General features: G+C 37.3%; 1 protein-coding gene across 1 annotated transcript; it reads left to right on the top strand.

Moving 5' to 3' along the window:
* The first annotated feature begins 476 nt into the window (after positions 1-476).
* Positions 477-23,241, top strand: LOC107870977 (LMBR1 domain-containing protein 2 homolog A). Its single transcript, XM_047413286.1, has 15 exons — positions 477-887; positions 1,897-1,973; positions 2,444-2,602; positions 6,258-6,471; positions 6,786-6,872; positions 6,958-7,097; positions 8,110-8,190; positions 10,129-10,193; positions 13,791-13,966; positions 19,603-19,733; positions 19,818-19,905; positions 20,755-20,968; positions 21,213-21,319; positions 22,139-22,638; positions 22,810-23,241. The coding sequence occupies exons 1-15, from the start codon at positions 720-722 to the stop codon at positions 22,811-22,813; spliced, it is 2,211 nt and encodes a 736-aa protein (XP_047269242.1). The 5' UTR covers positions 477-719; the 3' UTR covers positions 22,814-23,241.
* Positions 23,242-24,190: the final 949 nt, after the last annotated feature.

The raw sequence follows: 24,190 nt of genomic DNA, 5'->3' as shown, positions 1-24,190 counted from the left end.
AGCAATGGAATGGAAAAAAATGCAAAGTTTAATTAATAAGAGACTAATTTTTCTTAGTCATATATTTCCTTCGTTCCAAAATAAGATATTTTAGTCTTTTTAATTTGTCATAAATAATACGTTTTAGATAATCAAGTAGATATCAATAATCTTTTTTCAATTTCAAAAGCAATAATTAAAGATGATGAAAAAGATTGGAGAAATGTGTTTGTAATGGATTTGGGATATTTTTGTCATTTTATAATTTATCCCAGAATAAATTAAGGTGAGATAACTTATACCGTCAAATATGTGGTATAACTTATCCTGAAACTATTATTAATCCCGAAATAAATTATCCCAAATATTATCAAACCAAATAGTGTATTAAAAAGCTTATCCCGAAACTATTATTTTATTCCAAGATAACTTGTCTTAGTACCTCACACCAAACGCCCTGAAAACAAATCCAACATCTGCCAAAAGGTTGTTCAACAAATACGCGCACGTTAGAAAGGCATACGAAACGTAGAAAAGTCAATCGGTGCACATTAGACACTACCCCTTTACTTGTTCACCAAAATTTGCAATCGCACAGCGACCCGAAAGAGAACAAATCTTCTCCTCGAAACTCGTGCCCGCCGGTCACCGATCTCCGGCCCCTTCTCCGACCACTTTTCCGATCGATTTCCACTTCATATATAGAATTTGTATTAAAGAAATCGAAAAACGAGAGGAAAATGTGGGTGTTTTATTTGATCTCGTTGCCGTTAACCCTAGGAATGGTGATTTGGACTCTAAAATATTTTTCTGGACCAGAAGTTCCGCGTTACGTGTTCTTCACAGTTGGATATACATGGTTTTGTTCTATTTCCATTATTATCCTTGTGCCTGCCGATATTTGGACGGTACACTTCTACTGACATTCTTCTTTAATTTGCCATTTTTAGTTTAACTTTATTTATAATTTTATTTGTTGAGCTGAGTTGTTTTATTTTTCGTTTTGATTTTGTTTATTGGAGATGGTGAGGAATGAGGTAAACGTATTCCTTCGGTAATGTTGAGGAATTATAGTCCTGGTGAATTAATTTATCCTACTTGGGAGGTGGGATAAAATAGAATATCTTGGAATTCATGTGGAATTAGATGATAATGTTGTTTGGTGCGTGGACTAAATTATTTCGGGATTATAGTCCTGGTGAACTAATTTATCCTACTTGTTAGGTGGGATAAAATAATTTCAAGTTGGATGGAATAGGGTGGGATATCCTTGGGATTATATTTATACTGTGTATGGTTGACTGGCGATATAAATTTATCTGGGATATCGTATCTTATCCTTCGTACCAAATGACCCCTTAAGGCTAAGGAATTATATGGGCAACTTTGATTAGTTGGGATTAATGCCTTATCGTTGTTGGTACCCTCTAGAGCACTTCTCATTTTGTCTTAAATGATGAATTTTGAGTATTGGAATGAAGTACTTTTAAGTCACCGAGGTAGTTCAATTGAGGGTTATGATGAACGGTCTTGCTCATCAAGTGTTTTGCATGCAGTTTAAGTTCTAATCTTTAGTTTGCAATTTGATGAATAAACTTGACTTATTGTGGTTCATTTTAGACGACATCTTTTTTATATTTCTGTATGTTGATGGCGATAAACAAGTTTGTTCATGAAACTTGTGCATGTCCAATGGGATCCTGGTTGTCTTGTGTCGGGCATTAGCTGAGGTTTGAAAGAACTTATTTGACCACCTTCTAGTATATGGATTTTCTATCTGTGTCTAACAATGTGAGGATTGTAACGACTAAAGAGTATACTGAAATTAATGATTGGTAAATATTTTGTCTTTGAAGCAAATACTCATACAAAAGTATATGATGTTTACTTATGCTGATTCTTTGGTCTTTCTATTAGACAATAGTTGGGCATGGTAATGGAGGCATATCATTCTTTTGGAGCTGGTCATATTGGAGTACATTCCTACTTACATGGTAATCTGTTTGCTTCTGGATGTGGATCTGCTGAGTTAGCAAATGCTTTAACTTTTTGTGCCATTTCGTATATGTTTATGGATGCTCTTTATTTCAGTCTGTGTGGAGAGTTAATTATCTACACTACCAGTTATTGCAATATAGCCATCCCTAACCAATGTGTTGATTGATTGACTAGTTGGTATCACAGTGTGTAATCTTCCTAGAAAATGTGAATTTGGTAGCTTGTCTGAAATAAAATTTAATAACATAGAACCTAGATCATCTCACTTAACTTTTTGCATGGTTGTTTTTTTATAGAGTGCTGCGTGTTAATATTCGTGTCTTAGGTAGGCAACATTCTCTTTCACCATTAGCTGGTTGGTTCCTACTCAAATATTATATTACCTGTTTTCTCTTGGGAGTGATCTCCGGTTTCACATTCCATGACCTGTGTTCCCTAACACACATCTATTTTTTTTGTCGAGTAGGCTCGTTGTTCCCCTCATTCAAGGTTTTGAAGATGCTGGAGACTTTACACTTGTAGAGCGATTGAAGACTAGCATACATGCCAACTTGGTCTTCTACGCCATCTTGGGAGTTGTCGGTCTTCTTGGACTTATTCTCCTCATTACCATGCGGAAAAGTTGGTGCGTTCTTTTTCTCTTAACATTTTAATAGTTAATCATAAACATCTCAACATGACTTCTTCACTACTGTATTTATTTTACTTGATTTTTGGATATGCTTTACTTGAGTCAAGAGTCTATCGGAAACAAAATCTTTACCTTCACAAGGTAGGGGTATGTCTGTGTACACACTACACAGTACACACCAACTTCCCCAAACGCGAGATTGCACTTGGTATGTTGTAATCATAAACGTGGGCTCCTTTACTATAGATTTCTTTTGAGCTGCACGCTGTTTGATAGTTGAATTGGATGAAAGGGCTTGGTCTCTCATTCTTTGACCAAACTTAGATTGGATTGATCTAGCAATTGCTGTTGTTTCAACTGCATGAACACTCTATTTTTGGGGTAGCGAGTATCATCATTGTTTTCTTTTATTCCGATGGAAAGGGATTCATATTTATCTGATCTAGTTAGTGTTTAACATACGGAAGTCTTAATTAGCTGTTGAGAATGTAAATTCATATTATAGAACACTACTGTAAGAGTTGTTCAGTTGCTAAATTAAAATTTATTTTCCTTTCATATGACATAATCTTAAATCTTAATTTGTTCTTGACTTCTTGTCACCATTTTATAACCAAATCAAAGGCACTTGGATTTCCATCTCCAAGAAATTTCCTCATACTTTGTTATCTCTTTGATATCCATAATCACGTATGCTTTTTGCACCAACTCGGGATTCTGTGTCCGAGGAATTTTCTCATGCTTTCCATTCAAGAAGTTTTGCCAATGCTCCTGATGGCTGATTCCTCCTCGCCATGTTGCCAAGACGTGTGCGTTCCATTCAATCAACTTTCTTTTTAACATTTTGATTTTTCTGGTCAGTTTGAAGTCCGTTCTCCTTGTTACTTCAAAATCATTCCATCAACTTTCTACCATACCTTCATGTTCCAGCCACATACTTTCTAATTTAAAGTATGTTCTTCTACTCTCCCAATGCCCACAATACAGCATTATAGGGCTATGGTTCGACACTACTTCTGGAAGTGAAAATGGTGTATTTATTTGAAATTTTCGTCACATTTGTCGAGAATAAGAACTTGTCTATTCTTGATGCTATGCGTGACTTGCCTCGCGACACATAAATTCTCCCCCTTTTTGAGTAGGATCACCCAGCTCCAAATCTTAAATGGAAAAAATCTACCAATTTCCTTGACAATCTCTAATTGTTGCTTGTTTCATGTGCGTATCTTGTCATATTGAAGTTACCACATATAACCTAAGGTCCTTTCCTTTCTCTTATCCCTGCTAGTTCATCCTTACCTCCTTCATCCCTTTCTTGCTATCTGGTGCATGGATTCCTGCTAGTTGCCAATTGTATCTTGTATGTGTGTTTTCAAACTAGCATAGCATGGAACCAAAAATTGCCCCTCAAGACAATCCACCTTACGCATTGCGGGAGCTTTAGTGCACCGGACTGCCCTTTTTAAGACAATCCAACCTTTCCCAATTCCTTTTATCCCATTAGACTATTATTCCACACCTAATACGGCACGCGTCTGAAGCCTCGTATTCCCCTCATCTACTTGCACAGATTTGTCTCACCTCTCTGTACTGCCATCTAGCCCTCTTAGTTTCTTGTACAACAAAAAATTCAGCGTTCGATTTTTCCATCAAGAATTTAACAGTCCTAGGTTTAGGAAAGTCCTTTAAACATCTAATGTTCCAGCTTCAACCTTTTCATCTTTGTCGTACAGTCTTACAACTCTGTTTCCTATCTTCTTTGCTGCCTGTCCTACTTTTATAGTTGATGTGCAACTCCAAATCTTCTATTATTTCCTCCCTTTTGAGTTTTCAGTCTTAGATTCCTTCAGGTTTCAGCCCTTACTTTCCATTCTTAACAAGAGGTCTAGGATTTGTTACTTGAAGCTAGCGCATTTTACTCCCAACACTTTTCTTCCTCTAATCTATTTTCTTTTAATTCAAGTTGAAGTTCTCTGTTTTTTCACTGCTTTACCATTTCTCGAATGAAGTTGTTGTCCTGACTGAAGTATTACATTGGTTTATGTCCACTGTTTTCTTTATCGAGGCTTCATTTTGATGTAGCGATGAAGGGAATGGATGTTAAGGGAATAGAAGAAACTAAGGGTGATGTGTCTAGGGGGACATGAGAAAGGAGGGTGAAGTGGAAGGAGACGCAGGCTGTTTATCTATATCCTAATTTACTCTCTCCAAACTAGACATAATGGCTTTGTCCTTCATTGGCTTTATCATACTTTGTCTTTTACGACCTTTATCATCTCCGCACATCCATTTTTGAACAAATAGATTCCAAATTGTATATGTTAGAATTGAGTAGGAATAGGAATAGTGTCCTATTTGGAAAAGGACCGGAATGTAGTGTCTATAAATAAGTCTTAGTGTAATAATGTAGTTACAACAATTCAATAATTTTTTCTCTTATATTTCGCACAGGGTATCAGAGCCTTTTCGATCTTGGTAGAGAATCAAAGAGCTTCCGCTGCCGGCGGACGGCTATTATCCATATGTGCCGTCCGTCTGACCAATGATTGTGTTAGCAAAAGTTGGGTCACCGTTTATCTTTTCAGTGACTATTTTCTCATATCTGATTTGCGTAACACCGTGCATCTATCCGGTGACTACTTTCTCATATTTGATTTGCGTAACACCATACATCTCTCCGAACTACTTCTCATATTTAATTTCCGTAGTACCATGCATCTTTCCGAAGTACTTTCTCATATCTGATTTACATAGCACCGTGTGTCTTTTCGATGACTCCTCAGATCTGGTTTGCATAGGGCCATGTCGTCATTCCGATTCTACCCATATAATTTCTCTTTTTCAGTAGGGTCGTGCCGTTATTCCAACCCTATCCATATAATTTCTCTTTTTCAGTAGGGTCGTGTCGTCTCCGACCCTACCCATATAAATTCTCCTTCTCAGTAGGGTCGTGCCATCATTCTGACCCTACCCATATAATTTTTTCTTAGACCGTGACCACTCTTCAGTCATCAAATCTAATAATCCGGTGCATGAGCATGTTCCCGCTAGTTTTTCGGTAACTTTCTTATTTAAGATCTACTCATCTCTTGTTTTCGAGATGACCCATATATTTTATGCCAGTTTTAGGCAATTTTATAGCGACAGATCGACTTTCCGGCGACGTTTACTTCGTTTCCGATCACTTTTTGAGTTTGTTCCTTTTCAACTGAGGTCTCCGGACGTTCAGAGTAGTCCTTACTAATTTGCTTGAAGATATCTTCACCAAGTATGTCACGGATCTCGTATTAATTACATCCATAACAAGCTTGGTACATATTCCTCTACACCCCAGCTTAAGGGGAGTGTTAGAATATGATTAGGAATAGGAATAACATATAGAATCCTACTCGGAAAAAGATTGTAGTGTAGATTTGAAAAAGGATTGGAATGTAGTGTCTTTAAATAGGGTCTCGGTGTAATAATGTAGTTACTACAATTCAATACTATTTCTCTCTTATATTCCTCACAGTATAGACTGTTGCTTATTTTTTTGAAGGATTAGAGACTGAATATTGTCGGCATGTTGCAGAAGCAACTCAACCATTGTATCTTCTGTTTTATGATTATTTTAGTAGATAATATCCCGTGTCTTATTTTTCAATGATAGGGATGGTAATGCACTGGGTTTTGCCATGGCATGCTCAAATACTTTTGGACTTGTGACTGGTGCTTTTCTTCTTGGTTTTGGTATGAGCGAAATCCCAAAGAGCATGTGGAAAAATGCAGATTGGACTACTCGTCAAAAGGTGCTTTCTCATAAAATTGCAAAAATGGCTGTGAAGCTTGATGATGCCCATCAAGAATTATCAAATGCTATTGTGGTAAGTCTGGCTTGGATTTTGTAATTTTTTTTCAGAATATACTTGCTACCTTGTTCTGTGGCTTTGGGCTTATTTCTCTACTTGGGTACAGCCTGCATTTGACATGTAATTGGGATGCCTGTTTTTTGAATAATGTTCACAGAGTGTTAAAGAATTTGCAAATAGTATTGTAAAAGATGCTTTTTGTTACTTTTTGTGCAGTAAGTTATGTTTGCTTGTTGAATATTTGATAGGAGTAGGAAACAAATTATATCAGTTTGACTAGTTCGCTTCTCCTGCACTTATATGTTACTGGGCATGGTGAACTTAATCAGGTTGCTCAGGCTACATCGAAGCAGATGTCCAAGCGTGATCCTTTGAGGCGTTATATGGATGTTATTGATAATATGTTAGTTCAAATGGTACTATTCCTTTTCCATTCCCTCTGACCTATACTACTTCTCTTTCTGTTTTAAATACATGTGTGATATTTCATTTCATTCACAGTTCAGGGAGGATCCATCTTTCAAACCGCAAGGGGGTCAATTGGGGGAAGATGACATGGATTATGATACAGATGATAAATCAATGGCAAAACTTAGACGTAATCTTCGTATGGCTCGAGAGGAGTACTATAGATACAAAAGGTAAAGTCAATGCTGCATGTGACCAGGAGGTCACGGGTTCAGGCCTTAGAAACAGCCTCTGGCAGAAATGCAAGGTAAGGCTGCGTACGATACACCCTAGTGGTGGGGCCCTTCCCCGGACACCGCGCATAGCGGTAGCTTTAGTGCACCGGGCTGCCCTTTTTTTAATGCTGCATGTCAAGTTGCTATTCTGATACACCAACTTTGTTGTGCCTTCTTGCACTAGTTGTCCATGTAAACCTATTATTCTATAATTTTTATTCGTCAAGGAAAAAAATCCTCATACACTGAAATTTATTATCCACTATTTCAAGAGTAAGCTCCAATCCAGGTCTCCTTATTCCTTAAAGATTTGTAGTATGGTGATCAACCAGGTCACGTGTCGTCAACAATAACCACCACATACCCAGTGAATCAAGTCACATCTCCTTCTCAAAAAAAGATCTACCAGGTCATGTAGAATGTCGAAGAGCACATGACCCTTTTCGATGATATCTACTAGTTCCTACTGATAACAAGCATCTGTTACCTCCGTAATGAAATCTATTACTGGATACAAACGGTCTTTTGTTTCTTGTTGATTTTTGGAGTTCACAATGCCTGACCATTAATACAGATGTTTGGGAAAGCTGTTCTTTCATTGTGGCTTTTGCCTTTGGTACTGTTTGTTTGCAGATCTTTCCCTTTAACATCTTATAGATAATGGAATACTGTTCTTAAGCTTCTGAATTAAGCTAGAATTATACTTTTGAAGCTCGTGACTAATCACTTTGTGCTGGTTATTTATGTCCTTCACTAGCTACTATTTTGCTTTGTTATGTCCGTGCTTGAAAAAAACGCCGATTATAAAAAACTCTTTATCCTGACAACTCTTGCTAGAACTTTCTTTTATATCCACATTTTTTCTCAGTATGTATCTGCAACATATTGGTGAGGTCTCATTATCTTCTGGCTGTAGAAACTTAATGCTTTCTCCAGGGGCCAACTGATAACTTTATCTTCTAACATGCAGTGAGTATTTGACATGTGTAACAGAGGCTCTTGAACTGGAAGATACTATAAAGAATTATGAGCAGCGCCATGTAACTGGTTGGTATGTGTTATTATTGTACTGAATTCTGGTATTTGTTCTATATTAATCTGCCACTTTTGTTTTAACCACCTGCTTTTCCTTTGATCCCCAATAGAAACCAGGAAAATATTCAATCTGGAACCTAAATATCTTTTTTGTTTGTCTGAAGTACAAAGGAGATGCATTTAGAAACTATAGTTTACAAAAATTTCAATAATTTTACGAAAAGCGATATGGGGCGATGGGTTATTGTTTCTGATGGGTAAAACGATGTGACTTGAAAGAAGAGCACACTTCGGATAATGAGGTGTAAAGCAGCAAGGACCGATCACTCTTTAAAATTAGATTGAAAGAGAATAAGTAGGGTGGGTAGCTGTCTGAGAACTAGGAATTTCTCTGGTCTGCAACCCTTATTTTTCTTCTCTGGTTTGCGACTGCTCTTCTTTTACTATTTCTATTTTTATCTGCTTCTCTCGATTTTCTTTCTTTCATTTCCCAATGAGTTTTCTTCTTCTGGTGAGCAAGCCGTCCTCTTCTGCCAGCTTTTGATTGAGGCAGCTTTGTTGTTGTTGTTAGCATGCAAGTCCTATTCTTTTGGTACTTTCTTTTCTCCTCTTTTACTCCATTTTGATTCTCCAAAATTCCATTTATAGGAAAATTGTCTGGAATAAAAATTATGCATCTAAATCTAGCTATTGGTGCAATTGCTAATGCAATTAGGGATAATACATAAATACTCCTCAATGTCTCTTTTTTCAGTTACGACCTTGAACTATGCAGGGGTCCTAGTACCCATTGAACTCGTTTGAAGTGGGTGTTAAGAGCCTAACTGGCATGGAGAGTGTGGTTTACACCGCTATAGCGCGTGGGATCAAAAGAAAGTTAACAACATTTCTTCCATTTAAAATATTTTTTAAATTTATTTATTTCATATTTCTTTTCTTTTCTTCCTTTCCGTTCCTTTTTTGTTCTGCTTTTCACTTTCTGCACCACCGTCGTTTCTGTAACCACTGTAGCCGTCAGCACTGATCTTCGTCCTTCTCTTCCATTCACACCACCAATCTGCCGTCGCCACAACTCAACCATTAAAATCAAGCACAAAGAAGAAGCTGTATAAAAGGTATTGGGGGGAGGGGAGATGGATGGAATGGAAAAAGAAGAAAGAATTTCCTTTTGAGGGAGGGGGACGCAAAAAGAAAAAGGAGGGTGTGGGGGTTGAAAATGGAACTACTGGAAAAAGAAATAATTAGGGGTAATTGGAAGAAGGAATCAACGATGTTATGAAAGCAAATATGAAACTGAAAAAAGAGAATTACTTTGGGGGGTATTTATTGTGATAACCATGATGTTCGGGCCATCTTGCGCGCACCTCAATTAATTCCTTGGGTACCTGCTACCTCTCATCAACAAAGAGACTAGGTTGGAAAGTGATGGGAAGAAACTACATAGTGCTTTTTTGCCTCTCTGGGAATTGAACCTGACACCTCATGGAAGTATTTATGTATTAGCCCCAATAATACAAACAATGAAATGTTAAATTGAACTATGATTCTATAAGTTCTTTATATTAGGTAGTTCTGTGTTATTTGTAAATTGTGAACTTCACTTCTCGTTTAAAGCTTTTGGAGTCTTTGTTGTTCTTTCACTTTTCACTTCTTAGATTTCAATTTGACAAAGTATATTGGCTTTTTAAAATAGGTTTAAAAAAAGAGGGACTTGTTAGGTAAGGGATAGCCTATGGTCGTGAAATGAAATTCTTTTGACATTTTCTAGCCCCTTCTATTATTTTGCCTTTATATCCTCTTTTCTTTTCCTATTCTTCTGCTTTAGTTGCCTTTTGCTTTTTAGTCCTTGACAGTTTTGCACAAGTGTTTGAAACTCTCAAGTATATGCAGTAATTTGATCCAAGTCTAGTTCCTTTGCTGCCAGATTTTTACTGTAGTGTTAAAATTTATGCAGGAAATTTGTTTCTACCTTGAGATCTGAAAGGGCTGAAATGTTCGGTTCCTTCTTTGACACAACAGGTATTTTTCAAGGGTTATTCTCTAATTTATATATCTGATGCAGATGGATTCAGAGGAGCATAATCACTTATTGTAGTCCACATCACTGCTACATAACTATAATTGAATTTTTGATGATGGCATCATATACTATAATTGGATTTTCTTTTGTGGTTGGGTTTCTCCGGATGAAGTAGATAATTTTTGTCACGACCCGAGACGACTCCCTGGACGCGACGGGCATCCCGAACCATCAAGGCCGGAGAGACCCCTTAGCATGTAATCATAAGCATGAGTCATGAGAGATAAAATGTGGAAGAGAATGAAACATAGGAATCCCATTATTCAAACTTAATTCAGGTCATAACCCATAAGAAAAACCCAAATCCATACCAAACAAGTCTACGAATTCTCTATTGAAATGAAAACCTTAATCTGTCTAAACCGGGACAAGGCCCCCGGTCAGACCATAAAACTAAAAAGGAAATCAACACAAGGGATAAGTTGCCTTTCGAATTAAGGGAGGCTAACCAATTTTGAATGTCTGGAAATAGTCTAATATTTAGCGGGACCACGAGACTGTGCCTCAGAACCTGAAATATAGGGGGTCAATACTCGAAAGTACTGGTATGTAGAAAAATCCAAAAATATAATATAATTTATATAACATAAGTGAGAGCATTTCATAAAGCAAGTTGGCATAAGACATTTGAAAATACATGGGCATGATTTGATGAGATTTAACCATTCTTGTAAAACACTGACTCAACTCTTTATTTTACTTTTGAGCTAGATGGTGTACACTCTACTAGTCTATTATCTCACGGGCTATATGAGATCCGCCCTTGACTCGGCGGCCAAGCCCCCAATCCTAGTTTTCCGCAAGGATTGGAGTATCAGTAAAGGGGGACACGCAAGATCACAAAACAGGGTGCCATTATCCCCAATCAAGTCAACATGTCATGGTAGTGCACTAGATCACAAAGCAGGGCTGCTAACCATAGTTCCAAATTGGGACAACATGAATCAAAAGTACACAAGATCACAAAGCAGGGTACTATATCCCGTGTCGGTAAATCACGGTTTCCAGCGATGAGTCTTTCCACTCGTGCTTTCTTCGAGTAACCATCCAACTCTCTTTAAGCCCAATTTTAGCCTCTTAAAAACATACTTCATGCTTATAAACAATTCTTTTCTCATTCTGTTAAGGGCATATCACAACAGGGTATCGTCATACCCAAACTTGCAATTCGTCATTTCATACCACATCATATCCATGGCTCATTTTATTCAAAAGTATGTTAGTGACCACCCAAAAGATTTAAACATCACATGAGAGAGTTCTTGTTTCAAAACACATGAAAACTTATGCAAACTAATCTCTTTTCAATACCTTATCATGTGGTGGTCATCCCTTTCATCAATCACATGCAAGTTCTTTATTAGGAAACATAAGCATTTATAAAACAAGGAAAAACCCATCTCAATTCGTGCATAAGACAATAAAAATCCATAAACATTGGCAAAATATTTAAACTCAAACTTTTAACCATCCATGTAAACAATCCACAATATTGTTAAGACAGTGGGTTTCATAACAAGAGAGGGAATTACACAAATTATGCTTTAATATAACTTCTCAAACAAATAACACATGTACACATGAAAACAAATCAAGTTTAGGGAAACAACCTCAATAGTTTATACAAGATTTCATCATAAAACGGGTTTACAATGCATGCTCTTCAACCATTTCAAAACCTACCTAATGTATGAATTTATATACATTAAAAGCTTGTTTAAACGATAAATTTATGCCTATGGAGTTTAGGACAGTCCCACATACCTTTCAGATGAACAAGAATTCGAAACAACTTGAAATCTAATCTTGGGAGTATTAGCCTTGGAAGAAACCCTAATTTTTCTTATTCTTGTGAGTGGAGAGGATTATGAGTGTTTAAAACTGATTAGAGATGGATAATAACGCTTATGGGGTGATTTAAGTCGTGGGGGTGGGGTTTGAGGTGAGGAAAATACCAAAATACCCCTTTAAAAACATTATAACAGTGCAGAACGGTCCCTACTGACGGTTTGGGTGATGGACCATCACTCCCGTGATTGACCGTCACTCCATCCATCACAAAATGACTTCTTTCTGCTTAAGGGTGACGGTCTAGTGTGACGGTCCGTCACCCTGGCCGTCGCTCCTTGGCAGACAGACACCTTTTGGTAAAACGGGCGTAACTTTTTACTCCAATATCGGATTAAGGCGAAACCGGTGGCGTTGGAAAAAAGACTCAAAGACCTTTCATTTGGTATATTGTAGGCCATCTAACTCGTCATATTCTAGGAGTAATAGTTGATGAAAGTTGACCCAAATAGGAGCATTCGCTAAAACTCTACCGTTAAAAAGTCCTCAACTCATCTTTTAGTTAGGGGACCTCTATGATCTCAATTCATGTACAAATAGGTTCCCACACTATATAATTGATAAACATACTTATATTTGCATAGGAGTCATTGGCTTTGGGGCCTTTACGCGTAGGAATGACGGTTTAGGTTCTAGTCTGAAAAATGCGGGTTGTTACAATTTTATACCAAGAGAACCAGTGAAGGAGGAGAGGAGAAGACATCTGAGTCCCTTTGCTGGTCAGATAATAATAAACCTTGAAAAGAAACATTGGTTATAAAGGTTATAGACTCGAGTATTGAGCCAGTCATAAAGGAATAAGTTTGAATATATACCATGTTTCATGATTTCAGAACTTCCAATCTGTTCCAGTCTAGAGATTCAATTCAGGATCATAAAGGAATAAGTTTGAATATATACCATGTTTCATGATTTCAGAACTTCCAATCTGTTCCAGTCTAGAGATTCAATTCAGGACTCTTAGTTTGTTTGAGCTAAATGAATCTAAGAACACATGGGGGTGGGTGGGGGGGAGTTGTCTCTTTAAATAACCGAGAAATTACCAGGTTTTGTCAGCGCCGGGGTTCGACCGTGACATATAACATGTTGCTCGCTCGGAATCTTGGGGGCAACAAGATTGCATTGTTATCAAGATAAATACCTTGAGCTCTTAGCAAGAACTGGTCTTACAGAGTCGACGGGAATGCATTATCCCGAACAGAGTAAATTGGTCACGTGTATGCTATAAAAGCACTAGGAAGTGATTCCAGTGTGTTTCGCCATGTTAACTAAATATGCAATTATACTCTGGTTAATATAGAACTATTAGGCAATAGGAGTGATGGTTCATGCTTTACCTTTTTATTTTATCACTGGTCAGTGTTCTACCAAAGTTATCAGGATTCAGGACAATATGGTTAATGACGTCCTTAGCTTTGAATACATCTCTCTCACATGAAAAGAAGGATCCAGACACATGCCTTGCAAAGTGTGTTGATTATAAAATCAACTACTATACCTGAATCCCTAGGTGTTGGTTATCCAACTAATAATTTGCTTGATGGCGTCTTGGTCGGTCTTTTAGTTTCTGGGTCATAGGCTAATATGTACTCAAGTATTTTGTTTTTTGATGTATTAGATTTGTCATATAAGATCTGCTTGTATTTGGTTTCTCCACTTTTGGAATAAAAATTGACATTCTTTTCCAGAATTAATCTGGCGATGTGTCCTGCGGAAGCAATTGGAGAAAGTCTCAGCTGTAATTCTTGGTTGTATGTCTGCTGCTATTCTATTAGCAGAAGCAACTCTATTGCCAAGAGGAGTTGATTTGTCTCTATTTTCTATTCTGATAAAGTCTGTTGGAGATCAAGAGGTTCTTGTTCAGGTATTTTCAGATGATTTGGTTCTTATATGGACGTTCTCACTTGGTCAGGGATGTTTCTAGCATCTTTTGTTGGATAATCAGGGGGCATGACATGCTAATCATGTTAACTTGAAAATTTTGGTTTGGGGTTAACTTCTTTAAAGGTCACGTTTCTTGCAGCTTATTGGTACAGGCTGATTGCTTTTGCAATAGCCATACATGTATCATTATTTTGATGAGATTCTACTATTTCTTTAGGGCAACAGTTTTCTTGTTAAGGAGGTTGTAAGAACTTGATAATATGGTCATTTTTTATCGCTCACGTTCTAGATGTTTTTTTAAATATATTACAAAAAGAGCATCACACCCTTTGGTGTCTTTATAGTGATTATTTTTTATGCGTTTTTAATTAGTTGTACAGTTCATGGACATTAGGATGCAGAGTGGCTGTATAAGAGTTTTTCTTGCTGTCACGCCGCCTGTCTTGGAATCTTGTTACTTGAAGACTTTAAAACTGCACGCACGGGAGTACAGAAAGTTCTTGATTTTCTTAGGTGGTGGCGGCAATTGTCAGTCCTTTTCTCTTTTTCAACCTGACAAGTCCTTTTATAACCACACGCATTAAAGTAAGAGCAAATCCTGCTCATAGGAGTTGTAAGGCATGAAATGGATTGCCTAATTTCTGAAAAGAAAAAAGAAGAGAATTGTTGGAGGCTCATAAACCAAAATATATAGAAGCAGACCCAGAATGTAGGATTGTAGATTTGATGACCCCTTCCAAAAAAGAATCAAATTGTTAGTTTTTGTTGCTAATGCGGAAACTGTGTTTTTTTATGAAGAAACTAAGTTAAGATGTATCCTGTTAATGCTTTTGTATCATTAACAGTTCCGCTTCATGGTTATACTTATACTCACTGTGGAAGTGATTTGAGACTGAATCTAGATGCATGTTTCTTTTGTCATTCTTTTGCTTAATACTAAATTTGTTTCATGGGACTTGGATATTACCTTTTCGTTTGTCGTGATTGTGCTTTACCGAAAAAGTGAAATTGGGTTCAACCTCACCTCTTTTAGTAACCTCCTCAGATGACCCAACATGCCATATCTAATTCTTAAAGTTTGTATTTGACACTTAAATTTGGAGTACCTGGGACAGTGATATTTTCTGTAGGCTCTGTCCTACGCTGTGTGTGATCCTTAGAATGTCTGTCCTCCTTTTTTCTATTAAACTGTTTTTGATATAGTTTCTTTTAGTTGTATCCAGAAGGACCAGAACTATTAGTTTTGAGAGATAAGTTCTATGTTGTGCGTTAAGACAGCTAACAGAGCCGTGTCTTAATTGTTCAGATTTTTGAGTGATTTTAGTCAATGTTCTATGCTTTTGTACCTGTGTATGTCTTTTTCTGCATGCTGAATGTTAGTGTGAGAATTAATGGAGAAAATATTATTGAAATTGTTGTCTCTAAATTATTACATTGAGACCCTGTTTATAGACAATACATTTCAATCCTATTCCTAATAGGACACTACATTACAATCCCTTTCCAAGTAGAGTTCTATATGCTATTCCTATTCATATTCTAACACTCCCCCTCAAGTTGGTGCATACAAGTCATATGTACTAAGCTTGTTACAAATGTAATTAATACAAGGACTGGTGAGGGACTTGGTGAAGATATCTGCAAGTTGATCACTTCACAAATTTTGTAACAATATCTCTCGAGAGTATCTTTTCTCTAACAAAGTGACAATCAATCTCTATGTGCTTAGTCCTCTCATGGAACACTGGATTAGATGCAATTTGAAGGGCTGCCTAATTATCACGTACAAGTTCCATCTTACCAGTTTCTCCAAATTTTAAATCTCTAGCAATTGCTTGATCCAAACCAGCTCGTAAGTTGCTGCAGCCATTGCTCGATATTCTGCTTCGGCATTAGATCGAGCAACCACACTCTGTTTTTTACTCTTCCAAGACACCAAATTACCTCCAACTAAAACACAATATCCAAATGTAGAACGTCTATCAGAGGGTGATCCTGCCCAATCAGTATCTGTATATCCAATGATATGCTCATGGCCTCGATCCTCAAAGAGTAGTCCTTTACCTGAAGATGACTTTATATATCGCGAAATCCGAACTGCATCCCAATGACTATCACAGGGGGAAGTCATAAACTGACTTACAACATTCACAAGAAAAGATGTCAGGTCTAGTCACGGTGGATAATTCAACTTTTCCAACCGCCTATACCTTCCAGGATCATTGAGTAGCTCCCCCTGTCCTGGCAGAAGTTTAGCATTTGGATCCATAGGAGTGTCAATGAGTTGACATCCCATCATTCCTGTTTCCTCAAGAATGTCTAAAGCATACTTACGTTGAGAAATAACAATACCTGAGCTAGACTGAACAACCTCAATACCTAGAAAGTATTTCAATCTGCCAAGGTTTTTAGTCTGGAAATGTTGAAAGGGATGTTGCTTCAAGTTAGTGATATCATCTTGATCATTGCCAGTGATAACAATATCGTCAACATAAACCACCAAATAAATAAACAGATATGGTTCAGAATGGCGATAAAACACTGAATGATCAACTCCACTACGAATCATGCCAAACTCCTGAATAACTGTGCTAAACTTTTCGAACCAGGCTCGAGGAGATTGTTTCAAACCATAGTGACTTGTGCAATCGACATACAAGGCTACTAGTCTCCCCCTGAGCAACAAAATCAGGTGGTTGCTCCATATAAACTTCTTCCTCAAGATCACCATGCAGAAAAACATTCTTAATGTCCAACTGATAAAGAGGCCAATGACGAACGACAACCATAGAGAGAAAGACGGACTGATGCTATTTTAGCCACGGGAAAGAAAGTGTCACTATAATCAAGCTCAAATATCTATATACTTGCTAACAAGGCGAGCCTTCAGCCGATCAACCTGGCCATCTGGACCAACTTTGACTGTATAAATCCAACGACAACCAACAGTAGATTTACCTGAAGGAAGGGAAACAAGCTCCCAAGTACCACTCGTATGTAAAGCAGACATATCATCAATCATAGCCTGTTTCCATCCTGAATAGAAAAGTGCTTCACCTATAGTCTTAGGAATGGAAATAAAGGACAAAGATGATACAAAAGCATAATGGGGTGATGACAAACGATGATGACTCAAGAAAGTATAATGTGGGTTAGCATTACGAGTGGATCTTATACCTTTTTGAAGTGCAACTGATTGTCTAGGAAGAGGCAGGTCTGCAGTAGGGGAAGCGTCAGGCGCAGGACATGAATCATCTGGGATTGATACTGGACGTGGGCGGCGGTGATAAGTCAAAAGTGGTGACACTATAGCTGGAGATGGAGAAGTAACCGTAGATTCCTCAAAGATTGGTGCGGGTAAGACTGGAGGTATGGGTAAAACCTCAGAGATATTAAGATGATCAGAAGATGTATAGTATCGCACCAGATCAGGTGAATAGCATCGATACCCTTTTTTAACTCGAGAGTTACCAAGGAAGACACATTTGAGAGCATGAGGGGCTAATTTATCTTTTCCTAGGGCTAAGTTATGAACAAAACATGTGCTCCCAGAAACACGAGGGGGGATAGAGTAGAGATGTGACTGAGGAAATAGTATGGAATGGGGAACCTTATTCTGAATCGAAGATAATGGCGTTCTGTTAATGAGATAGCAAGATGCGAGGACCGCATCGCCCCAAAAACGCAGTGGAACATGGGATTTAATGAGAAGAGTGCGAGCAGTCTCAATGAGATGCCTATTTTTCCTTTCTGCTTATACCGTTCTGCTGAGGGTGTATGAACATGATGTTTGGTGAATGATTCCTTGACGAGTCATAAACTCCTGAAACTAGGAGGATAAGTATTCTAAGACATTATCACTACGAAAAGCACGAATAGAAACACCAAATTGATTTTGTATTTCAGCACAAAAACTTTTGAATATAGAGAATAACTTGGAACGATCTTTCATTAAGTAAACCCAAGTACATCTTGAAAAATCATCGATGAAAGTAACAAAGTAACGAAATCCTAAGGGTGAACTGACTCTACTAGGACCCCAAATATCGGAATGAACTATGAGAAAATAGACTCTGAGCGACTCTTAATACTATGTGAAAATGTAGCACAGGTGTGTTTCCCAAGTTGACACGACTCACAATCTAATATGGATAGACTAGACAAACTAGGCACCATCTTTTGTAGCTTGGATAGACTAGGATGTTCCAAACGTTTGTGAATAAGGTCGGGAGGATCTGTAGAGGAGCATGCTGTGAAGGAATTTGAAGAGGTAAGATGGTAAAGGCCTTGTGATTCACGTCCTATGCCAATTGTCCGTCCCGTTTTGCGGTCTTGCATTAGAAAAGAATCATCCAAAAAAGTTATACTACAATCAAGGGCACGTGTCAAACGACTAACAGATTCAAGATTAAAAGGACAACCAGGGACATAAAGAACAGTGTCTAGAGTGACAGAAGATAGGGGTTTGGCTTGTCCAACTCCTTTTGGCTCTGTTCGAATTCCATTAGCTAAAGTAATAGCTGGAAGAGATTGTGAATAAACAATGTCAGACAAAAGTGATTTATCACCAGAAATATGATCAGAAGCACCTGAGTCTACAACCCATGATCCAAAGGTAGGAGATTGTGCAGTTGAGGCTATTGGTAGAAATATATGCTTACTTGCATGATACTGAAGCTACTCATTATATTCCTTGCCAGATAAATACACCCGTTGATCACCTGTGGTGTTAGACTGAGCAATATGAGCACTTTTAGGTGGTCGACCATGCAAAGAATAACATATTCCATGTGTATGTCTAAGCCTTTTACAATAACTACACTTAGGTCGAGAATAGCATATGCCACGAGTATGTCCAAACCTTTTACAATAACTATACCTAGGTCGAGATCTTCCAAATTGACCTTCCTCTCGTCGATTCTTCATAAACTGTGACATCTGAGTTTCTGACCTCCTCAATAAGATTCAAATTTAATCATGAAAAAAATTTAATCATGAAAAAGAAATAATGTCGGAATTTGGCCCGGGAAAAGAAAACTCGCCGAATATAAAGATTTGATGTCCGAGAGTTGCTCGGAATCAGAAAATAATCATATGAGGAGCCTCGGAATGAAGAAGCGAGGCTATTGGAAAAAAAGAATTTGCCGGAAAAGTCGCTGGAAAATACTGCACGCACCGGCGCGTGGACTGACGCGCTCGCCGAAATTTTTCTGCCAGCGGCACGTGAGAGGCCTATTGTCGACAAGTTTGACTGGGTTTACTCGCCGAGAAATTCCGATCATGATGGTGGTGTTGATTTGTTTTGAAATACACCGTCGTAAAATATATTTGTTTGGACAACAGTTTCTGTCACTGGGCAGTGACGCCGAAATGATATTTTCCTCACGAACCTGGCTCTGATACCATGTGAGAATTAATGGAGAAAATATTATTGAAATTGTTCTCTAAATTATTACATTGAGACCCTATTTATAGACACTACATTCCAATCCTATTCCTAATAGGACACTACATTACAATCCCTTTCCAAGTAGAATTCTATATGCTATTTCTATTCATATTCGAACAGTTAGATACAATCTTCAGCTTTCAAGTCAATCCATCTTTATTTTGCAGGCATTTGCGTTTCTGCCACTTATGTATATGTGTGTGTGCACTTACTATTCATTATTCAAAGCTGGAATGTATATGTTTTACTCATTGACGCCGAGACAAACAAGTTCAGTGAGCTTGTTAATGATTTGCTCGTAAGTTATTCCTAGTAATCATATTACAGTTAAAGCAATTTAGTTTCCTATATTAATTTAGTGTTTCCTCAATGTTTCTGCCAGGATGATTGCTCGTTATGCACCTCCAATTTCGTACAATTTCCTTAACCTTATCAGTCTAGGTGAAAACAAGAAAACCATTTTTGAGAAGGTGAGTTTATGGTCAACCTCAGTTTTATCATTCATGAAAGCTGATGGTGAACAATTCTTGAAGAAGAAAACTGCAGTCTTTGGTGCCTTTTTTTGCAATATGAGTCGGCATGCATTCTTCACCTCTTCTATCCTTTATTTGTTGGTGGTCTAGAATAATATCTTAATGATGCTTGTTGATACTAAAACTTGCATGGTTTTCTGTTTAGCTGATGCCTGATTTATCCTGTTTGTAATAATGTGAATGAACGACGACATACCAATGTGTCTTACAAGTGGGGGTAGTCCCACAAGTGTGGGTTGTAACAATGTGGATATGTTATCAAAAAAACCATCTTATTTTACCTTAATTTCATAGGCTTCTCCTTCAAGTTTCATGAAGATATTATCGCGTAAACCTCCTGAATCTCACCTATTAACAATAATGCCAAAGAAAAGGTATAAAAGAGAGTCAAATTGAGTTTAAATTAATCATTGCTATGTGGATTTGGGTAATTTAATTGGACCTTATCTCCCCAGCGAATTGGAGTATGAAGTTGTAAATTACCACTTCTTTACTGCCAAAGGGAACTCTGTATTTTCAAACTGGGAATGATGCTGTTGTATTTCTAACTTAAAAGTCTTAAACCAAGTGAAGGGACTTCATTCTGGCAAGGTAAAAGATTTTGTCCTTGCCACAAGACGGAATGGTGGGGAGTATTCTCTCCCATATGGCATTCTCTCGTCAAATATATGGATAGGGTTTGATTTGTCAATAAACAACTGAGTTTATTCTTTGGACATTCTGTGACACGTGATTTTCTTTTAAAGTATTCCCTTTTACACTTCATACTTTTATTTATGTTTGCAGCGAATGGGAACTGTTGACAAGGCTGTTCCTTTCTTTGGTCAAGGATTCAACAAAATTTATCCACTTATTATGGTTGTATATACATTGCTAGTTGCAAGCAATTTCTTTGACCGGATAATCAGTTTTTTCGGGAACTGGAAGATATTTAGATTCCAGTCAGAGACAGATAACATGGATGGTTTTGATCCATCAGGGTTACTGATCTTGCAGAAAGGTAAGCAGCAATATTATTTCGTCTGTTGCTTTTCTTTATCTTTTTAATTGGAATGCAAGCATGTGGTCCACTGAACGGCTGGAACTAGGCCATATTGCTGTAATGTTTTAATCATCTGGATATTGGAGTATCAGTGTTGATATGGAAGCAACAACTTCTACTTTGCTATTGACTTGCAGCCTTTGTTTCAACAATGAACTGAGTATGTTGCCAATTTTGATGCACCGAACTTTAATCTTTGCAGAACGGAGCTGGCTTGAACAAGGACGCAAAATTGGTGAACATGTTTTGCCATTGGCAAGGAATTTCAACAGTATGACAGTGGATCTGGAGTCCAATGGAAATGCCATAGTATGTGATTTACCTTTTAAGTTATATTTAGATATCTAGTAGCTCAAAAATATGCGTGAGGGAAAGGAAGAGAGGTGATATTTCCTAGCATGCATAAGTTGAATGGAAAATGGAGGCTTTGGAAGTTTATTAACTTCAACAGCAACTTAATTTAAAGAAATCCTCTCTAAAGGAAACCCTTAAATTGTTTTTTTTCCTCATATTCCGTGCTTTCCAATTGCAGAATAAAGGCCACAATATTATCATTGTATCACTTCCTTTTCCTTCTCGTGTCAACCAAATGCTACCTCTCATTGGTATCTTTTCCTTGAGTGTTCATCATAGGGGCGGATTTAGTGTACAAGTTACAGTTCATGGCTTTGGCTCAGGCTCAAGCCTTGTATATGTTTAAAAAACCCACTACATTTTTATAAAAATATATTTCCAACCCAGTAAATCAAATAGGTTATAATAGAATTTCTAAAACTCGAAGTCATGAAGTTCAAATCGTGGATCCACCTTTTGGTTCATCTATGTCCTTTAGGTTTATTAGTTTGTTCAGTTTCTGACGTATTGAGATAAACCGGGGCATGCGTTTCTCATGAAGAGAATTGCATGTAAACTTTATTTTCTTTGTATGTGAAGTTTATTCTAATCTCTACTTCACCTCTGAGGTAGAGGTATGAACTGCGTACACTCAGTTTGGGAATACACTGGGTATGATGTTGTTTTGTAAAATTATTCCAATAATCAATGTCCATGACCATGTCCTGTCAAGTTATCTAGTCATATAGTAACTTTCAATGTTTCAGCCTAGTTACATTCAGTTAAAATTTTCAGGATACACGTGATTTTGAACTGAAGGCATCCATGGAATCAAGCAAGGACCGAGGGAGTGCGTCAAAACCTTTGAAAGATGAGGCCCGTAGGTACTCAGGGAGCAAGGAAGCAATTAGCAGCAAATATGCTGCCTTGAGGGAACAGGGCAAGCTACCATCTCATGTGAAGCCAATGGAGGATATAGGCTCTACTAAGGTCTCTTTACTTGATTCTGACAGCTCTCAGTCTGGTGGCACAGTAGCAGCTCCATCAGGTTTGGCTGGAAAATGGGCATCAATGAAAGCAGGTTTCCAGAACTTCAAAACGAATATTGAAGCAAAAAGGTTAATTCCACTACGCCAAGTTGGTGAATTTATTCCTTTACGTCAAGCTCAGGATACAAACGTCTCTCGTGCCTCCTCATCCGAATCTCTTGATGAGATATTCCAGAAATTAAAACGGCCTGCTACAGAGAGTCGAAATCATAGTGATGATGACGATGATGAGAGAAGGCCTAGGAGGTGATACTGTAAATTGCTTTCTATTAGATGGAATATACTTGTCGATAACTGTAGACATCAGGAAGAAAAGAGCCAACAAGGTGTACAGGTCTCTGAAAAACTATCATCTGCTCACGCATTCTTTAACAACTAACCTTCAATGTAACTGAACGCCAGGTTGTGTATGAACAGATAGGAGCCAAACAACTGGTCAGGAAGTGATTCCCAGCTCGCTCAATGGCCCATGGCAGAAGTGTAGGTCATAGGAAAGCTGAAATACAAATTCAGTCCACATTGTTGAAGGAAATCATTAAGGTCAGGGAATTCAGTTTGTATAAGTTGATACTTGTATAATTCATGTACTGTTTGGGTGGGCCGTCGATTACATTAGCATCCATCAGAATGATTGTATAAAATTTTGGTCTCACATTGATTATTGACAGAAAAGGTTAGATATAAAATCCATGAACCATGGATACTTGAGCATGAAAATACCTGCTATTAATTTAGATAGATTTGTAAAAAGGTTTAAATTGTACTCACAGCTTGATGTGGTTTTGTAATTGTTTTTTTTATTGAACATATCCCACGAGAATTATATGATGAGAAAAATTGTTCTACTAACATGTGGATTATTGAATTTATTGGATGAAGTCCCCATATAAAGTTTGGGTTACATCCAAATTTATACATTGCATTGATTCCTGTAAGAGTTGGTTGGATCCTTTGAAGACCAATTGCATTGATTTGACAGGAATTAGACCTTTCTTACTGAATTTGGCCAACTTTCTAGGAAAAAGGTGTGTATTCTCAATGTGGGATAAAGTAATACCACAATATCTGGATAATTAATTCTATGATAAAGTTATTTTGCGATTTCATCTCAATCAAACATGATAAACTCATCCTAATCACATTTTTACGGAACATAGAAATAACAAAGAAACAGCCTTAATTCCGTAACAGCTTTGGTTAGTCAAAGATTAGAGGATTTGAATGAGCAACTAGGGATGTGCAAAAATCAAATCGATCGATAAATCGAATCGATTAAAATGTTATTGATTTATTGTTATTAAGTTATTGGATTAACGGGCTTTTGTTGGTTTTATAAAAAAAAAATTATTGGGTTATTAATTCGGTTCAGTTTTTTCTTATTGGTTATTGGTTAAATCGATAACCCTATATATATATATATATATATATATATATATATAAAGAATTAGAACTAAAAACAACTCAACTAATAGCTAAGCTTGTAGAACAAGTAGAAAATATAACAACAGAGATTAAGGACTTACAAAAAATAACAAAAAGATTAGAAGAAATATCACTTTCATGAGTGAAGAAGATATAAACTACAATAAAGCACTAGAAAAATCAAAAAATTATCATAGTGACCCTGAAGGACTATCTAGGCATATACCTTCAAGTCAAACAAATAAAATCCTACTAAAACAAAATAACACTATAATAGAATTACTATTAGACTTACACAGAAAAATAGACATTTTAATAAAAGGCAAGGAAACTCAAAAACCTCTCCACAAAGAGCCAGAATTACCCGAATTACACA

The sequence above is a fragment of the Capsicum annuum genome, chromosome 5 (assembly GCF_002878395.1).
Source record: "Capsicum annuum cultivar UCD-10X-F1 chromosome 5, UCD10Xv1.1, whole genome shotgun sequence".
NCBI classification, from domain to species: Eukaryota; Viridiplantae; Streptophyta; class Magnoliopsida; order Solanales; family Solanaceae; genus Capsicum; species Capsicum annuum.
This window is presented reverse-complemented; position numbering and strand designations above follow the sequence as displayed.

Coding starts and splice junctions, on each gene's coding strand:
- LOC107870977 (XM_047413286.1), top strand. CDS start 720: ATGTGGGTGTTTTATTTGATCTCGTTGCCGTTAACCCTAGGAATGGTG. Junction 888..1,896: donor TGCCTGCCGATATTTGGACG/GTACACTTCTAC, acceptor TCTTTCTATTAG/ACAATAGTTGGGCATGGTAA. Junction 1,974..2,443: donor AGTACATTCCTACTTACATG/GTAATCTGTTTG, acceptor TTTGTCGAGTAG/GCTCGTTGTTCCCCTCATTC.